The 21,117-nt window shown below is 36.1% G+C and overlaps 1 protein-coding gene across 7 annotated transcripts in view; it reads left to right on the top strand.

Moving 5' to 3' along the window:
- Window positions 1–7,924: 7,924 nt before the first annotated feature.
- Galphaq (G protein alpha q subunit) overlaps window positions 7,925–21,117 on the top strand; it is a 45,767-nt gene continuing 32,574 nt past the window's right edge. For 2 of the 7 annotated variants that reach the window (XM_011499041.1, XM_011499045.1), the window contains exon 1: window positions 7,939–8,178. In XM_011499041.1, coding sequence (XP_011497343.1) covers window positions 8,061–8,178 — 118 coding nt within the window. In that variant the 5' untranslated portion in view covers window positions 7,939–8,060. Of the gene's footprint in view, window positions 8,179–21,117 lie in introns of all 7 variants that reach the window. The other 5 variants (XM_011499044.1, XM_011499046.1, XM_011499047.1 and 2 more) reach the window with 5 other exon arrangements.

Below are 21,117 nucleotides of genomic sequence, written 5' to 3'. Positions count from 1 at the left end.
CACCAATCTCACTCACGTGTACTTATTAGCTGGATTTTTTTAACACAATGGAAAACGCACTCTCTCTCTCTCTCTCTCTCTCTCTCTCTCTCTATCTCTTATTGACGAACAAACGTGGAGATACGATGGAGACATCAACTTTTTAAAGAAACAGTGCGGGAGACGATGAGGGAAAATGATTAAACATACCAATTAATATCTCGATGGCTTTTACGACACAAGAGATACATTGGTATTAATTACTAATTAATTGCAACGAATGTATAAAAATTAATTTTTGTAATAATTTAGCTTTGGAAAAGGCATTATTTTGCAAAATTTATGAATGAGCTACGCACCAATAGCAAGTGAATTTTCAACATTCCTAATTGATATTTTGTTAAAACTTGCTGGTAGTATTAATGTAAATATAAATATTACATGCCAGGGGTAATTGTACGTAAGTACATGTAACGACTAGAGGTTCTACAAGTTGCTACAACTGCTTAAATTTCTAAAATACAGCAATATTCCTTAATCTTTTAATACTTGCATCGATTAGGTATTAAACTTATTAATTGTTAATTTATACGATGTAATTGAATTGACAAAATCAATTTATACGATAAAATTGTCTGTTAACGATTAGTTTAGATTTAATTAACCAAAGCACAATTTAATGCTCTATTTCAGTAGTTTAATGGAAGGAAAATATATTAATCCTGTGTCGAAGCACGAGAAATATTCTCGCCGAGTTAATACATAAATTTGAGTCTGTTTTGCCATTTAATTCTGGATTTTACTGTATTTATGGATGTTTTAAATCATTGCTCATAAATAATTTAAGCTCTACGGTAATATTTATGTTTATTACCGAGAGATTATTTATCGACATTCTATTTTACTGTTTGACCGAAGACTATTTGCAGAAGGAAATTATAACATATCGTTTATATATCTTTTACATAAATTATAAAGTCGCGTTTATGCATTTCAATACTTGTGTAGTGTTGTTGTTTTTTTGTTTTGTTTTTTTTTCGTTTTTATTTTCGACGAAGGAATTAACATTTTTACTGTTAGCCCGTTTGTTTACACGGTCGTTGTTACAAATTTAACCAATGTTCATATGAACTGTAATTAAAACTTTTTTTTAATTAACTTTTAATTAACTTTAGTGACTGTTAACTCAATGCAATAATTGTGTTTGATAAATTTTATCGGACCATCTGCTTTCTCGATCCAACTTTTGTTTCTCGTAAATACGTTCGAGTAAATAATTAGTGCTTTATATGTTTTATGGCTCGAATTCGATTTGTATTTATATGGAGCTAAGGTTTGAAAGAAATGTGATTTGTTATAAATAGATTTTTCCATGAATTCGAGTTTGTTTAAAGCAAAAATGTCATTTCTACTCTATTTCTAATGTTCATATTTGTCCTCTGAGATAATTTCACATTAAACTATAAAGTTTTAATTTATAATTTTAGGTTTATAGCTCTTATCGATAAAACAGAAATGTTGTTCTTGTCGAAATCAACATTATAGACTAAACATATCATTTACATGTATTTTGTGGATTTAGTTGGTGTTAGTTAAGTTTAATAAGATCGGTTGTTGTATTTAATTGAAATTATCGTTTATCGTTAACAATATATTCGATCATTGTTACCATTACTGTAAGATTACTGTAAGAAGCAAATTCTTAGAGCTATAGTCTTTTCTTTTTTATCTCTTTTTTTTCTTGACTTTGGCAGACTTTGTGTGTCAGGGACTTTTGAATTTTAATATGATAATACACATTACAATGAATGAAATAAATAATCAAACTTTTACATTTATTATATAATTATTCATCGCCATCCAACCTCAACGCAAATTAACTACATATATTAATTATGTATTGTTATCCAAATAAACAAAAGATCATTGATGGCTGTACATTGTTTTCTCATTAAAATGCATCGATATTTATTTGAGATGGTTTAAATGTAATTAGTTGGAATTAGTTTTTTCTAATTATATTATTAGCATTGAATCGCTTAATTGGCGTAAAAATCGAATGGTTTCTTGGTTGAAAGTGTGGCTGAAAGAATGGTTGAAAGAGCGCAGAAGAATAAACAATTAGTTGTACGTCATAAACAATCAGGGGCTATTATATTATAAATTGATTTATATTGAATTTTGAATATTTTCCCGATTATGCTGTCCATAATATAAATACAATAATCGTCTATCGTCATTATTATTCTTACAGACAACAATGGCTCCCGATAATTGTAATCGGTCGTAATCCGTCTTCTTACGTTTAAATTATTTATAACGGCGAAAGATCGAACGTTGATCAAGGGTATTTAGCGCTTGACCCCACGAACCTTCAAATCCTCCCTATCAAACAGATATTTATAATTGAAAATATTATAAGGCCTGTCAAGTGTAGCACTCCCACTCTTCGATCCTTGGCCAAAGCCTATTAAAATAACAATGCTAGGGATTAATGATAAGACAATGGAATTATAATGGGTCTGATCATTGGGCCTGGGATGGGGTGTGGGTGGGCGGCGGCTGACACGACTTTTCACCGTAATTTTGTCGGCCGCGAAGCAGGACTTGACACATTGTCAAAGGAAGCCGACAAGTCACCTGCCTCGCGGTAATTTAAGCGGGGAATTTGAAAAGCTCACGAGCAACTCCCATGGTCAGATGGCAGCACGGAAGCGCACTCGTGTCGCCGGCACAGCCAAAGGGCCGCGTGGCGGGGGTGGCGAGCGACGAGCGGTCATGGGGTTCAGTTGGTACAGCGTGACGGGGGGGGGGAGGGAGAGTTCGAGCAGGATTGCCGGTGTCGCTGAACGGGGACGGCGAGGCAATTCGTACACTCGGGGACCGTTGCCGCCATCTTGCGCAATAGTCAGATACGCCACGAAAGAGACGGAGAGCGTCGAAGCCATGCTAACCACCGCACTGGGTCGCGCGTAAGTGTGCGCGCGCGTATAATAGGCGCCTGGAAGGCAAGTTAAAAGCGCGCTTGAAAAAAAGAGAGAGAGAAGAATCGAGGTTTGCGTAAACGCAACGTACAACGCAGGGATACGAGCGTTCCTCTCTATCTTTCTCTTCCTCTTACTCTCTCTCTCTCTCTCTCTCTCTCTCTCTCTGTCGCGGGGGCCATATACCCGTCGCGATAAGCGGAGAGGAAGAGTGCGTATACGTGTGGGTGCGCTTAACGCGAAAGGAGTTAAAGAAAGTCTCTTTCGTCGGTGGATGGAGTGGCTGCTGGTTAGGGCTAACCACCGTCACAGCAGTTGCCGACACCAGCCAACGAGAGGCCAAACGTGTGTGCGTGAGTGAGTGCGTGCGTGTGACTACTATTCTCTCTTTTCCTCACTCTCTCTCTCTCTCTCTCTCTCTCTCTCTCTCTCTCATTATACCTATTTCGACCTATCCTCTCAATGTGTCAAGTTTGAAGGAATCCGAAGCTACTGCCACTGCTATTGTTGGTCAACTGTGATCGGGTGAGCGAAGAAGTCGAGTTGCGCGTTAGTGCGTTCATGATGGGGACCGTTTCGGAGTGTGTAATTTCGTAAATCGCGTACCTGGAACACGAGTACGCGGACTCGGAGTTGCGGCGGTGATGGTAGCGGTGGCAGTGACGGTAGCTGCGGTGGCAACGGCGACGGCGGTAGCGACGGCGGTGGCGGTGGCGGCGGCGGCAACGATGGCAGTAGTGGTGATGATGCATCATTGCGAGTGCGCGCAAAGTAACGCATGCATATTGGCAAGCGCTTTAGAGAGAGAGAGCATCATCGTACATTCATAGGACTAGGCGGCGTAGGGGAAATCGAGGATTGCACCGATGCTTTACAGCGCCCCAGTGGTAGCTCTTCTTCATTATTATTCGTTCGCTGACTGAACCATATTTGTCTCTCTTTCTCTCGCGCTCTCTCTCTCTCTCTCTCTCTCTCTCTCTTTCTTGTTCTCAGTGCCTTGCGCACCCAGTGCCCCTGTGCGACTACGTACGTATATACGTGTATTATCATTGGCGAGCGATTGTGCACCCGAGATATATGCTGTGTGTGAGAGTGCGGTCGTGCTAAGGAGGAAGGAGCGAATGCTTCGGAGGAAAAGCCGGGAGACTATGAAGACGGGAAGATATTGAAGAAGTAAGGATGATTTGATATAAGTGAGAAGACGGGCGCGGCGGGTGTGCGTGTGCGTGCCGCGGGCATTTCCTCGAGAGTGCGCGCATCCGATATAAAGAGTGGCATATTCACAATTGTTAAGCATCGTCGATCGATCTCTCTCTCTCTCTCTCTCTCTCACACACACACACACACACTCTCTTTATTTCTCTCGTGCATCCCTTTTCCCTTATTGTATGTATCATCGAGTTGAGATACTCGTAATGATGCGACTGATTGTCGTTTACCCTTTTTGGACTCGACCTTCTTACGAGCAACGCTACGCCCGAAACTCCTCGTCTTATCCCAATGAAATGTATTTCCCGATTCGAAACCTAACCTCAAAAACAGACGACAGAGCGCCTAATGCTCGCTATCTCCACCTCTCTCTCTCTCTCTCTCTCTCTCTCTCTCGCTCTCTCTCTCTCTCTCGCTCTGTATGTGTTTATCTATATATCTATTTATCTAACTATCTATTTATCTGTCTATCTATCTATCTATCTATCTATCTATCTTTTTAAATATGCATATATATATATATATATATACACACATGCATATAAATACTCGATTTCTGCGAGCTGTGCTGTGTGCGTACTTACGCGCGTAATACACAGGCATATAACGCACTTGCAGCTTCTTCTCAATATCTCCCACTGCCTATCATCTTCTTCACCGTCAAAGCAGTAATCTCCCTCTCCATTTCGCTCTCTTTCTCTCCCATCTTTACTATACGTGATATCCAGTCGACGGCAGCGTTTTGCTGATTTTGTAATCCAGTTAGCGCGCCCGAGGACACGTGCTCAGCCCGCGCGACACGCTCTCTCTCTCACGCCCCCCTCCTCTCCTCATCCCACCCTATCACTATATTTATTCAACGCCTTCCATCCTCGTCGCCCTTCCTCTCTTTCTTTCGAACGCCTACTCGCTCGTTCGTGTCTCTTTCTCAAGGAGTGGCACGAGTCGCAAACGACCACGAGGCTCTTCGCGGTTCCTCTCGCGCCCCCTCCCCGTCTCTATCACTCTCACTCCCTCATTTGCCAAGGCAAAGGCTAATGCTAAAGAGCACCGATCGCGCGTGTCAGTATGTAGAGAGAGAGAGATACGGAAACGACGAGCACGGCGATTAGTATAGGAAGGTGAGAGACATTGATACTTGGACTTGACTGTTCACGGGCTTCAATGTCCATCCGATAATCTGGTTTGGTCGTATAAGCGGATTTTCAAAACTGAACGAAAGAGATAGCGACCATTAAGGGGAGAAAGAGAAAGGAACACGACTGGCCGATAATAAAAAGCCGACGACCGGCCGGCTAGTCGAGCAGACGGGCGCCTCACGACGTCCGCGCCGTGTCTCGCACATCGTACCCATACTTATTGTACACACACGCGCGCGCGCGCGCGCTCAACAGTTACACACGTATATAGATATTTACGCATGCAGGCGTGGACGTGTGTGTGCGTGTGTACGTAGTTGCATATACGTAAGCAGGTTACTTAGCTCAAACGACGTTCACCTACTTACGTACGCGGCCATACGTTTGTTGCAGAATCGGCGAATCATCGGTGTTTTTGACAGTGATAGAAAGAGTCAGAGTACGCTGCCCTTTGAAAGCGAAGGGTGAGGTGAGGCAATAAGCCAGTGTCATGCGAAGGACCATTTCAAAAATGATCTTAAAGCGCGGGTCGCGCTCGCATCCTAAGACTGAGGGGTAGAGCGAGAGAGAGGAGCTCGAATGAGAAAACTACTTTCGCGTCCTCGCCATGCTTCGAAGCTATGTGTTCGTCAGAGAACCGTCAACGTCGTCGTCGTCGTCGTCGTTGCTGCGTGCGCCGACTGAGACAGACAAGAAGAGAGGGAGAGAGAGAGAGAGAAATAGTGCGCGAGTGAAATGGCGTGCGCGCTCGGCAGAAAGAGATAGAGACAACGGCGGGTTACCACACCCAACCGCGCCGGGAACCGTATCTAAAGTCAAAAGAGAGATAGTGCCTGTTTCTTCTATCTTCCTCTTTAAATCATTCTCTCTCTCTCTCTCTCGCTCACACACACACACAGACAATCCCTAACTAGTATTTTAACAAGGAGAGAGCTCATCGTAGGTCGTAGCATTGCCGACGACCCTCGTACTAGCTCCATCCCGAGTCGCTGCTACTCTCTTCCCCCTCTGTCTCACCGCTATTCACTTACTCATTCTTTCCGTGCCATTCCTTGTGTATACACACGCTCGCGTACGTAACGTGTAAAGTCGCTCGGGGGGTTCGCGCGGTGCGTGCGCTTAGGACTGGTTGTGCATGTCATCGCGGCGCACATATGACCAATGAGATGAAGAGAGAGAGAGAGAGAGAGAGAGAGAGAGAGAGAGAGTGAGAGTGAGACTCCCTTGAGAAGGAGCGAAAACGAAGACACGTAGTGCAGCCGCCGCCGTCGGCGCCGACGACCACGACGAAGTATTATTCTCTGGATTCTCTCGCTGTTGCTCTCTCTCACTCTCTCTCTCTCTCTGTCTCTATCTATCTATCTATCTATCTATCTATTTATCTATCATACACACACTTTATCACTTACTCACTCTCTTCCTCAGCGAGTCTATATGAGTGTGCAAGTGCGAGTCAAGAGTGTCGCTCGTCTCATCCTCGGAACACTCACGCATACCTACACGATCGCGCGCGCATGCACAGTCACCCACACATTGGAAAAGTCTTCGAGAGTGGCAAGCCGCGGCATAAATACTCGCTGTGCGCTCCTTAACCTATTTCGTGGCTACGGTACGAGTCCTCCACTTTCTCTCATCGTTTTCGCCCTTCCGCGTGCGTGCGTTTGCGCGTCCGTGTGTACGCGCGTCCGTGTGTACGCGCGTGTGCGTGCGTGCGTGCAGAAGAGTGCCGAAGGGAAGGAATACCGTAGCCTACGGGTAGGCATTCGCACGCGCTCTCTCCCTCTCATTGACACGGCGTCTTGGTTTTTACATTCTTCGCCCCCCCCCCCCCCCCCCCCCCAACAGGCGACACTTGGCACTTGGTATTCATCCATCCACTCAAACTCGACTCTTGTGTTCTCTGTGCCCTTAGGTGGAAGGACGGAAGGAAGGAAGGAAGGAAGGAAGAAAGGAAGAAAGAAAGAAAGAAAAAAAAAATAACGAAGTAAAAGGAGGTGTCGGAGTGAGTAAAAGAGGCAGGCAGATCGTTGCTCAGCAGAGTCAAGACAAGGAAGATCAGCGGAGACGCCGTGGAGAGCAGCAGGGTTGGTCGCACCATCGTCACCACTAGTGGAGCAACAGCAACAGTAGAACCAGCACCAGCACCTGCACCAGTACCGTCGTCGCAGTTGCCGACGTCGACGCAGCCGTCACTGTCGCCGCCACCGCACATGTGCCGCTGACGAAAGCCGCGCGTACGTCGGCCAGGGCAGCCGGGTGGTGGTGGAACTCGGGCGCGCAGGCCCCGGGGGCCTAGCGGCGCCTCACCCCCGGCAGTGGACGTGTGAAATAGGGCTGCCCTCGGATGCCCTAGACGAGGCGCGGCACCACGGGGCTAAGGAGCTGGCCGAGCAGCAGGAGGCCGCCGAAGAGGAGGAGGAGGGAGCGGCCGCGGAACGGGCCCGCCGCCGTTTTCGCCGTCCCCGGGATGCTCGCCTAGAAGGTGGTGTCTCGTGCGTGAGTGGGCGCGCGCCCCCGAGTGTGTGACCCTGTGCGTGTGTGCGCGCGCGCTGATCGAGCGCGGAGCGCGAATACGGGAGACGCAGGAGGCGCAGGAGGAGGAGGAGGAGGAGGAGGAGGAGGAGGAGGTGGTGGTGGTGGTGGTTGTGGTGGAGGAAGAGGAGGAGGTGGTGGTGGTGGGCGAGGGCGGAAGCCTGAGAGAGGAGACCTTTGACGCCGACGCCGCCGTCGTCGGCCGCACGGCCGAACCATGGCCTGCTGCCTGTCGGAAGAGGCCAAGGAGCAAAAGCGGATCAACCAGGAGATCGAGCGCCAACTCAGGAGGGACAAGAGGGATGCGAGGCGAGAGCTCAAGCTCCTGCTCCTGGGTAAGTCCGGGCCCCCATGGCCTCACCCCTCCCACGATCTCCGTGGCTCGCGACTGCAAGCGGTCGATGGGGATGGTAGTCGTGTGTTGTGATATGTGGTGTACCGCGGACACCTCTCCCCCTCCCATCCCCTTACCCTTACAATCTAACCCCCCCCCCGTCAACAACCACCCTCTCATCCTTCCCTCGTCTAACTAAACCGTTTTTTCGTGCCCGGGGAAAATCGTGCGAATGAGTCCATCGGCCAGCAGGCTCTTCGAGGCAAATGGCCCGCACAAACGTCGTTTCCCCGAAACCCGATGATGATGCTCAATTCCAAAATGATTCGGGGCAGTCACCGACGAGGCCAAGGAGGCCCCCGGAGGTCCCTCTTCCATGCGATACGAGTTAACGCTCGCGCGTACCCGATAATAGAGAAAATCTCATATCGCCGAATCCAATGACCTAAAAATAGCAGTGCGTTTATCGGCGCGAAGGCCTCCTCTCCTGCGAATTTGAATTTTTCTCTTCCTTCGTCGTGCTGCTTCGTCGTCTCACTTGTTTAACTGCGTTCGTTCGAGTTTCCCGTGACGTTTTAACTTGTCTCGGGCCCTCCGAATACGCTAGTCGCGCTGTATTCGAAACCGATCTTCCTCACTAACCGCTCATTTCTTATTGAATAATGAGAAAAATTTAATCATTTTATGTAAATGTGCCCCGACGAAGAGGCCCCGTGTATTATGCAGTTAAGGATTTTAAGTGATTGTTCGGCAGCCTCGGAGTTTCAAAGCTTAGCAAGTACATTTTATCGTTATCAAAAGTCCCGCGTACGTGCAGCTTTGAGGGTTTGTTGTATAGCGGGTGTTTGTGGTGTTGTTGGGGTGCGGGGGGGGGGGGGGGCGGGTAATGAGAGGATGGATGGGTGTGGACGAAAAAGCGGAAGCCCAGTCAGTTTAAGAGAATAAAACGCTCGAGTGTAGATAATAGTAGCTTGGTCCATGCGAACCACCACCGTAGGTAAAAGTTTTTCCCCCTTTCTTCTTTTTCACCCACCGGACACTCGGTTAATCTTGTATTGTAAATGTTCCTCTGTATCCTTCCATGTGAGGCAAAACCGTTTTGCTTTTTATTTCGCAGAGTGAAAAACTTAAATTTATATTCCTCGTTGATAGTGCTTTCCAAGAGAGCATTCGAGCAAAGCGAATCGTATTTTAATCCTTATTTTTCTCGAGATTAAGCGCGCATTTATCATGTTAGACGTGTAAGCTTATAATCCTTTTAGACGCAAAATCTGTAAAAAGAGTCGAATAAGTACAACTAGTTTTAAAACTAGATATTTCGCATATTGAGGGAGGGTGATGTTGAGGGATATTTCACACGTAGAGGGGGTATTAATAGGATGTAAAAAAAATCATAAGAGAGTAGTCGTTGTTTGTAGTGGCTCTCATATATTGAGAATTTGAAAACTAGATACGCGGGATTTACGTCTATGACTAGATAATGCTTAGTACGTGTGCAACTATTGTTTCACGATAATTTTTACGTAATGTGGCATATAACTGGACTAAAGTGCAAGCTGGCAAAAAATACATTGCTACTGTATATTATAATTATTTTTTAAACTTTTGATTAAATTAAACCCTTGAGATTAATGAGACAATGTGGTGTTTTGTAATATATTAATTATGTAATCAATCATATAGTGACGAATCAAAGTGTCATAGTAGAGCTTGAAATTATACATAAAAATATCGTGTTTAATGCTTTTATTCGAGTTTAAAATACAATCGAATGAAGATAAAGATTTCCTCCCTCTCGGTAGATTTTCAAACGCTATGTGATTGACATAAACATGGTGGATTCATTTCATTTATAATAAACTCTTATTGTACGAATGTGAGGAGATCCAAGTGCAAATTATTTTACACATTAAAGATATATGTAGCATACGAAAAAAGAGCTACGATGAATATAAAACCGACAATTATTCATGTATAGTGTATCTTTCTAAAAATGTAAAGGTAAATTGGTATTAAATTGGTATATCATAACGACGATAAATTTTCTACGTTACCAGTAAGGACTAAAAAGAGGAAAAAAAAGAAAAAAATTTTTTTTGCTTAATAGTATGGGCGCGCTCACGTGATTTTTACAAATTAACCTAATGAACTTTTCTCAGTATATTATTAATTACTTTTAATAGATTAATTTTATGAAAGTTACATCTTAAAGATTGCAAATTGTTTTGATTATTTAGTGACACACGTTCGACTATTGTGAGTTTTAAATGCTGCGATCTAATATTAAAAAATTTTCGTTTTTTTGTTTTTTTTTTTAATATTCCAATGAATTATCCAAACATATTAGTCAGAATTTTCTCTAAAAATTATTGCTAATATGAAAAGTATGAATTTGAAATATCTATTGAGAATATTCGTTGAAACACGTTCATTTTACATTAAACAAATGTATATTCTATATATTCATTATAAATATTCTACATTCTCATCTTTATTACCTGTACAATTTGTCATCGATCTATAAAAATACCGAAACTTTGATAAACTTTGGTAAAATGTTTTATACGTGTATTTTTAATATGAGTTTACACTACCTTTATTTATCATTATATTTATAAATTTAAAATTTTATAGAGATTTATGTTTATTTGCTTAATAACATATGTGTTAGTAGAATATATCATTTAGTTATAATTCATAACTGTACAAAAAAAAAACATTTACATCTAGATTATTTTAAAAATATTACCTTTATTGAACTTTCTCATATCTGACAAAAATTAAGTCGAATATTAATTATTTTCTTTGCAATATACAATCGGCTATTTGTTACCTCATGGATTTTTTTATCAGTTGAGTTTTATTTTAAAATCGACTTGATCGACTTTTCTTTTAAAATTGACTGAAATTGTCGTGTACCTTTAATGCAATTCGTTTAATTATACTGAAAAGCATTTTACCACTCTCTTGGATAGAAATAATGTTCAATAATTATCATAGGTTTTTCAGGCGAATCTTTCACTTCAAATGTTTTAAGTGGCCAGATTCTTACGTAAGAAGTGTAGGTTAGAGCTCTACTGTGGGAAGCAGCGACTCTTTAAAATTGTTAACAATTCTTATTGCTTTTAAAAACCTTTAAAACGAGAGATGTTGTTAACATTGCAAAAAAAAAGTTAGTCGGAGAAAATAGCAGTCCACTATAACAGTGTATATATATATATATATATATATATATATATATATGTGTGTTGAAATATTTATTCGTCAAGTAAATTGTACTATAATAATTATTTTATTGCTAAGAATAGTATTTATTTTATGTTTTGTAAAGTCTGGGCTTTATATATGCTACATTAAGACATGTAATTATATAATGAATACATTTTGAGATAAAAGAAGTAATTGTTTGTCTTTAACAAGCATGCGTAATAGATAATCTTTAACAATTTCTTCTGTTTTGTAATTTTATAGTCTACTTTTGGCGTATGTACGAAGTAACAGATTTTTATAAAGCTTTGCAAACTTTATTAGATTTGCAGTTGCATTGAAAAATGAATTTCACAAGTAAATTCATTGCCACGATTTACACAAACTTTATGTAGACAATTTCAAAAGTACATTTATGCGAATGACAATTTGCAACTTGTATTAATTCAGATGATTTTAGCCAATGATATTATATTTATTAATTCTTTTATCATTCGTTAAATTGAATTCTTTGAAAATTCGGTCATTGCTCATTAAATTAAATTAATGATTATAGATTTAATACTTGCACGATCTCAAGTATATTACCGTAGTCATTTAATGGTAGATAATGAATGTTTATTGAGAGTGATTTCATTGCATAAATAGCCGAAAAATGTTGTAAAAATATTTTATGCCAGCAAATAAATATAGTTGTTCATAATAAAGTATCGAGAAATTATCATCGAATTTTATCATTCGATTATTATCCACGATTGTAAATTCCAATAGTCTACAACCAATTATGGTTGGAAGCTGTATTAATTGACCGGAGCTCATTTGTTTCTACTCTTCCGCTTTCATTTGTTTTTCTTGGAACTACTGTACTCTGGTTCCATGTATATTTTTATCTTCCAAAATTATCCAGAATTTTTTTTCACTACTTGATTCGTTTCATCTTAACTGGTGTATTATTAACTTTGAATTTATAAATTTATAATTATTATATTAACGAATAAAATATACTCGATTACTATTATTTAGTTAGATATTTATTTAATCACTTTCTTGTTGAGTAGTGAAAATGAAAATACTTTATGAAATAATAATAATAAGAAGAATTATTATTATTGTTGTTGTTGTTGTTGATGTTGTTGTTGTTATTGTTATTGTTGTTGTTTTTATTCTTGTTATTCTTGTTTTTGTTGTTGTTTTATGATAAAGTATATATATATATATATATATTGTATATAAATAATAAATAATATCTACGCAGCGAAATAATTAATTTAAGTGTAATTTTAAATATATTTACAAATGCCATAAACATTTTAATTAACTCCTAAATTGGTCGTTTACATTGCCATTAATGTTTATAAACAAAGCTGCTTTAAAACATTAAATAATAATAAAGTTAATAATTATTTATTCTATATAATTTTGCAGTTCTATTTTGTTAGTATTAAATAAAATTATACTTATACTTATATTTTACGTATAAGAAGCAGCCAATTAAAGGTATCCGGTATCCGTTATAACGTAGTTTAGAACCTTTCAATTACCTATTTTTTCGACAACATTTTTATATACGCGGGCGCGCGCGCGCACACACAACCGTCGACACATACGGATAAGCAAAACTTAATAGTTTCGAATACCGAGGATCATCTACATGATTATGTAACTTAGCTCGAATATGCGAAACAAAATGCATTTGTGAAGTGTATAAATGCATGTTTGTAAGTTTTCAACTATATAGTTTTCTTTATACACTTTGAATTTCGCTAACTTGCATGATTTTGCGTGGATCCGGGTAACGTAGTGGTATGTCATATAAAATATAAAATTTCTAAAGCGATAAATAATGATGAACTTTGTACTAAAACATAACACTTTAAAGTTCCAAATTTATACTTTTATATTAAAGTTAAAATTTTTATCTAAAGATAAAAATAAAGTGTCTTTGCTGTATAAAACTTGAATTCATACTGGCTTCCAATAAGTATAAATTTATTTAAGTATCATTGTGTCTCGAACATATAGTATAAATGCTTCATTAATGTGTCAGTGAAACTATATAAAAATTATATTGATTATAGAAATACGTACTTAGTTAAAAGAAACTCGAGTTTAGTATCAACCGAGGGTTTAGAATAGATAGTTTTAGATTTTAAATTACAATAAAGTTTTAACGCGAATAATGTGTATATATATATATATATATATATATATATCTTTTTCTCCTTCAATGTTCCCCTCATTGGCGCTCCGACTCCCTTTTTCCCTTTTCTTTCTTACTGTGCCACTTTCAAACGCCTCTCTTCGCCTGCCCTTCGTCATTTTTACCGAACGTGCAGTTTGATATAAAGTCACGCACGCACATACGCGTGCGCAAGAACGATCAACGGCGGGAGCTTTTATTTTTAAAATTGATCTATTCGTGTGAAAAAGCGCTGGGCGGACTGTTGACTGTATTACGTGCTTGCCAAAGTGAGTCGATTAAAATAAAAAACATCAAACAAGGAGAGAGAAAGAGGGTATTACCGTATGTTGAGCTGTGCCAGTTATTCAGTCATCAATTGATTCACTGGTCACCAGTGACGTAGATGGCAATTCGTACGAATTATGTTTAGAAATTCATTGAAAAAGATGAAATGATTTTCAATATTTATTACAATTTCATTTGTAATATCACAGAATTTTATATGGGGTTCGACGATATCATTGCTATCATTCCGGCAAAATATATTCTGACAGATTGAGGTGTTTGGAAATGAAAGCTGGTCGTAGCTCACTTTTTTCAAGAATTGCCATAGCAAGAATTTCTAGACGAACGAAATTCTTAAATATATTTCTATTTTAATCAGCGAAATAATAATAATTTTCTTTCCCATCAATTGAAATTCTTCACGAGATTTCATTTTATTGTAAAATTCATAATACTTGCATTGATCATTTCCATCATTTCCTTTAACTCGATGGTAACGTTGAATGTATAATTTTATATATGAAATATCGACATCTGCTACTGGGCTAAGGATAGACCGCAGTATTTTAAAGTCATAAAATCATTATAATCAACTTATTTGGAACTATGAAATTGCATCAGGAAATTCATCACTTCGTTTGAATTATATATGTCGTTTCCCAGAATATTTTAAACATAACTATTGAATGTACAGTGGATAACCAATGCATTTTCATCAATCGGGCACATAACAATCATAAATAAGCGATTGAATTTAAACGACGAATAGTTAGTCGCAGTACTTTGCCATTTTGATGCACAATAATTTGTAGTAGAGCATTAGAGCCTCGATCGTTATTCGAAAATGTTACTTTACGATTCGGTCATCGCTCATCATCAAAGTCAAATAATTCAAAATCATGAAAGCGCATGAAGAAAAAAAATTTCGTTCGATATCTCAACTATAATACAAATGTTAATAGTGCCGATGCGCTTCATATAAGTTTCGTAGGTTTTTTAAAATGCACTCCTCCACTATATCCATACGTACCAGCCGACAGTCGTTGGATTCTTACATGCGCCCATCAAATTAAATCCATCACCACGTCAAATCGCAGAAAAAGAAATGAGCAAATTCAATCTCTTTAGTCCCCTTCCCCTCGTATATATATATATATATATATATATATATATATACCCCCCTCCCCCCAACCGCCAATCCATCGCCATGCGTCTCGATCTAATCACTCATTCCCTTCCCCCCTTCGCCCGTATCAGCCTATAGGAAAAAGAATTTTCCGTATGAAACAAACGGGCGGTATAACGAACAATTTGTGATGGATACACCCTCTATGTAAAATGTACCCGCAATGGAGGGTCATTGCCTAATAGTCGCTTGGTAATGTGGAGTGCGCGCGCCTTGGCTCGCTTTTCGATTTGTCGATTACACCAAATATTCCACCCTCCTCTTCCTCCACCTCCTCCGCCCCTCTCTCTTCTCTACATCCGTTCTCGCTCCGCTACTCGCCAACACCAAAAAACCCCTACCCACTTACCCCTACGGCATCATTTATTAAGACGTACCGTTTCTGCAAATTTCCCTCTCGCCCCTCCCCCCATCCGTCCCATGCTCTCCCACTCTCTCTCTCTCTCTCTCTCTCTCTCTCTCTCTCTCTTTGATCTTTTTTTTTCATTATTCAATAAAAATAAAGCGCCCGCGCCTCTTACGAATATAGACGCGCTGCTCCCTGTCGCTTCGCCCTTCTCTTTGCCCCGCGCCTGAATTTCTTGGAATGAAAATAACCTCCACAGGAGTAAAAAGTGTCACCGAATGCACGTCGAATACGCTTAAAATTTCTCATGCGCGGCAGATAATATTTCCCACTATTGGGCCTTTTGATGTTATATAAATAATCGCTAATATTGATAGTTGGGAGAACCTCGGCATTAGATGCTCATTATTGTGATATTCTTACTCCTTGTCTAGCTTAATTTTTATTACTTAACATTTTATATTATCGATAATTATCTATTGAATAGACGGCACATCGAAGGGTTAAAGATTTAAGAATAAAATTAATTTTTTTCAGCTCTTTATGTAAAATTGCTGCATCGCTCATATTTAAGATTCTTGTATTCACTGCAATGTCATCCCACTGCTATAACTACTATTAATCGTATAAGCGATAGATTAAGTTCGTTGGACTTTGATATTTTATGAGCGAAGACTATCGCGTTAAGAAAAATTGGCGGTCGATTGTGTCGAAAAAGTAAATTATTTTAAAATCAATTGTAAAACATAGAAACCAAATGGAGATGTTTATTTTTACCCAATTTCATTGCTATCGTATATCTGCAACATTTGAGCATATAGAAATATTAACATAGCTAATTATGAAATATGACAATAATTACTTAGTCTTTCAAAGTAATATATATATATATATATATATATATATATACAATTTAAAAAGAAAAAAAAGGAAAAAAATTGAAAATTATAAAGTTGGTCCTCACAATACGTTGATGTCTTTTCACTAATACTGAAACTTCAAAGATGATGCTTCAAACATTCTTGACTTATAAATTGTTTGTCTCACTTTTTTAAAGGTTGGCTATGTGATTACAAATTTTTTTAATTTCTAATCTTATTCATATCATTTATTAGGTTCCGAATATTCGATGATATTTAAGAAAAGAGACAAAATTTTCATTTGCAGTGCAATGAATACGCGCGACGTTTTACCTTTCTTCCAGTGACAACAATTTTAAGAATTTCGATACAAACTAAACAGCTTTCAAACTAGGAAAAGTTCCTTTTTGACAAATGCAAACAAAAAATAATCACTTTATGACTCTTTGGTTTCCTTAACTAGGCATTTTTATATTGTATTATCAATATTATATATTATCAACGTTATCAACTTACTTTGTAATTAATATTCCGGCTGACACGTTCACTGTCACAAGTAAGAGGATAAATAAATGTCGCTTTTATATCTTCAATAAAATATTACTCTCAGGCTTACAAACCCAAAATTTTATATCGAGTAAAAATTTAATTTAATAGAACAAATGTCCAAGTAATGTAGTTTATATTCTAATATTATTAAATGAAATATCAAAACACTCAACAATCAAATAAAATTTATATATTTTACGTGTGCAGTTTATTCAACTTTGGTTTATATTTATAATATATAATAATAATAACAATAATAATAATAATAAAGATTTACTTTTAATTGATATATTAAATGGTATATTAAGTTTAGTAAAAACATACATGTGTATCTAATAAAAATCTGCCAATATACATTATTCTTAAGTTATTATCGGATCTAATTGTTTACCATTAGCTTCTATTAATAGAAAAAAATCTTCGATAAATCATAATTATATTTCCATTATAAATTTATTTATTTTGCTTGTAATATAATACTACTTTCATAAAAAAAAAAAGAAAAAAGAAAAGAAAAAAAACATCTTGCAATACAAATTGGAATTTTTATTAATCTATTTTATTAGCTAATCATTAATGTAGATTATAAAGTTGGATTAGCATTGATTTTGTAGCGGTTCGTCGAATTGTGGGCGTGAAACTTTGGAAAATGACGGAAGGCGAATCAATTGATGTAATGCGATAAGATTTACGAGTAACCAAATTTACAGCATCGGCGCTTCACTTTGAAGTTATGCAGAAATCATGAGAGAATAAAATACGTTTTTTTCATGTGTTCGTTAAAACAATTAAAAGGACAATGTATTTTTTCACATTTTATATAAGTTTTGTAAATAATAATTTTATAATTTAAATAATCAAAACAAGACAAGTTATATATAGTAAAGTATAAAAGAATTTAATGAAAAATTCATTATGAATATCAATTTTTATTGTAAAGCTTTTCATCAGTGTTTTTTTTATTTTATTTTTTTTTAATGAAATAAAAATTATAGATCTATCTTGTATTGTGTATTTTATTGTTGTTATTATTATTATTATTTTTATCACTACTTTAGTACAATAATAATTTTTCAATACTTTTGAATTTTATAAAAGTCGCTACAGCGATCCATTTTTACTTAATGCGCGAAAGTAGCTTTTTCATATTCGAAAAATTCAAATATCTAAATCAATTAATACTTTTATTATATTATTATATTTCAAGGTAGAAAATATTGCTTTTCAATTTTATAAAATTAATAGTTTAAATTGAAAATTAATCAAATTTAAGGTCTAATTTCATTAAATAATAAAGCTTATGAAAGTTTAAATGTACACGACAGGAATTCTTAAAAAAAAAGACAAAAACTAGCATTTATATTTAATAATAATAAAATACCAAAGAAATGAGTAGAGATGTATATTTTAATTAAAGTACACATGTTTTAAGTAAGCGTAGACTTTAAAATAATATTTTTTATATGGAACGAAGAAGCAAAATAGTTTTATCATAACGATTTGATGATATATAATAATACTTTAAAATATATATTATAAATAAATTTTTTAGAAGCAGGGAATTTATAGTATATTATATGCAATAATTATGTTGATTTATTTATCTATAATTTATTTAAATTATAATAAAAATCTAATGGAAATTATTAAAAACTCTTTTGCATAAAATAAATCAAATGAGAGTAGATTACTACTCAACTAAATATTTTATTATCATTAAAAATTCAAAAACATTTAAAAATTAAATTTCAATATTAATTCTAAATGCTTTGATTCTGCACAGAGAAATTATTGAATAATTATTATTAATAACGATGAAATTTTTAACGTATGCAACTATTTGAAGTCATAGAATATAATTATAAATAATAAATATTATTCTATATAAACACCAGGGCAAAAAAAAAAAACAAAAAAAAAACGAAAATAATTGCCTCAACATTATGGAATACTTGTTTCATCTCTAATACGGACTAATCATTGTCCATCCCAATATATTAGCTGTTCTATTGCCAATATTTGTATTTTTCTAGCTATATATGTAAAAACGTATCTGGACAGTGATTATTTAAATGAAAATTTCATAATAAATTTAGATTAAATAGGTATTGTTTAAATTAGCTTACACGCATGATGTTGTAAGAACTAAAAAATTAGTAATACATTTTTTTTCTTTTATAATTTTGTAAAATAGGATGAAAATTCATACTATTATTCATTATCATCTGAGATAATCATATTTTAATGTCAATGTTTAACGTTGTCTAGTGCAAAATTTGATAATTTTACCGAGAATTTAATCAATAACACAATAGGCAACATAATCCATAATCTCATTAATAATTTATTACAGTGTGGTATCATCGTCCATAATATGTCCCTCTCTCTCTCTCTCTCTCTCTCTCTCTCTCTATCTCTTTTTCTCTTCCTCTCGACACACGCACACAGACTCTCTATTTTTAGTTACACTTTTATTTATATTTTCTCTTAATTTAACGCGAAGAATTATTACATTTACTTAAAAAAATTTTTCTGACGGAATGTTTACAATTGAATATATTTTTAATGCTAAAGACTAAAGATATAAATTAAATTTTTATATATATTTTATCACTGCAATTTGGATACAAATAATTTAGATAATGTAGTAAAATTTTATATCATATAATATTTTATCATAAATTTCATGGGTAACAAATATAATTTTAATATATTCCTGAATATTATTGTTTTACTAAATTTATATAATCTATTATTGTTTTACTAAATTATAAATCAATATATCTTTTGTTTTTCTTTAAGAAACAAAAATTAAAAATTAAAATTTTATTTCTACTGCGCGTGGAAAATACATAAAATTAATAGCCAATTGATGAAAATATTTCGTTCAATGAAATAAATATTGATCTTTAATTTATATAATAAAAACACTGATGTATCTCATTTTATGCTTAACAGTCAAATCAAAAGAACGATTGAAAATATTTCTTTAAAAAAAAATTGTTTATCCTAAGAATGGCAATGCTGTAGGTACTCTATATAATTTTTTAAAAAAATACTTAACTTCTTTCTGCAAAATCAGTAAACCGAGTCTAGGATTCTCTTAAATAAAAATATTTAAAAAATGAATCATTATTATTTAAACAATATCTTCATAATCAATATAGCATTTCTTCGTACATAATAATATTTTCTTAGCAAGCTACTAAAGTTTTTGCTAGTATTTCCATAATTACGATGTATACATTACCTTCGTCTGCGAGGTCACGAGAAGCGATGTTTACTTGGCGCGTTTGAGAAATTCTACCCAACACTGGACGCGATTGAGTTTTAAACGATTACCGCCTATATTATCAATTACCAATAATGATTTGCAGAAACATTTGGCTAATAAAAGAGCGGAATACTTAAAAATCAACGGTATAGCGAGAGCAAGTGTCAGTTTATATGTACGCAACGAGTCGACGCAAATGTAGATAAACACGCGTTCGCGCACAAATGCTCTAAGTGTACAAGAGGGTACGAAAGGAAGAAAGAAGTAATCGTGCGTTTGCTCGAGCAATATCACATGACAACAGTTACTACTTTGCACCATACCGTCATCTCGATACACAGTCTATTCTCATCGAATCGATGCGTAAAAAAAACTAAAATCGCAAAGAAGTAAGAAAAATGTAGTCTTGCCCGAGACTACTGTATGTATTAATATTTTTTATATTTAGTTATCTGACATATATAAATTATTCGGATAGTTTTATGGAAACGTTTCTTTCTCTTTTTTTTTTTTTTTTTTTTTTTTTTTTTTTTTTTCTTTCTTTTATCGCAAAGTTCAATAATAAACGCAATAAAAATCAAAATTTCTTTCTTTTAGTATATGCTCTAAATTATTCTTAAATACTATTCATATTAATAAACACATTGTTCCTACCAATTTGACTTTGTTAATTAAACGTTTGGAATTTCAGTTGAAATCAAACTTAGTTTACTTGGGCATGTATTTAGGTTAAAGATTATCGAAATTTTATCTAAAATAGAATTTCTTAAATTTATTAAAGTATATTATTTGTAATTTTCGTAAAGAAAAAAATTGATAAAAACTTAGCGGTAGAAAATTAAATTGCTCGGCTGACTGGTCTCTAGTCAGACCTATTACAGTTAACACGCAGAAAATTTGATTAAAAGTCTATTAAAATCCTCTAATTGAATATAGAGAAAATAGAGTATGATTTTCAAAAATTTTCGCTAATGACTTATTTGCAAAAATATTATTTATATTATAAAAAATTGAATAATATTTGTTATGTGCGAAGGAATTAATTTAATTT

The sequence above is a fragment of the Ceratosolen solmsi genome, unplaced genomic scaffold (genome assembly GCF_000503995.2).
Source record: "Ceratosolen solmsi marchali unplaced genomic scaffold, CerSol_1.0 scaffold2, whole genome shotgun sequence".
NCBI classification, from domain to species: Eukaryota; Metazoa; Arthropoda; class Insecta; order Hymenoptera; family Agaonidae; genus Ceratosolen; species Ceratosolen solmsi.
This window is presented reverse-complemented; position numbering and strand designations above follow the sequence as displayed.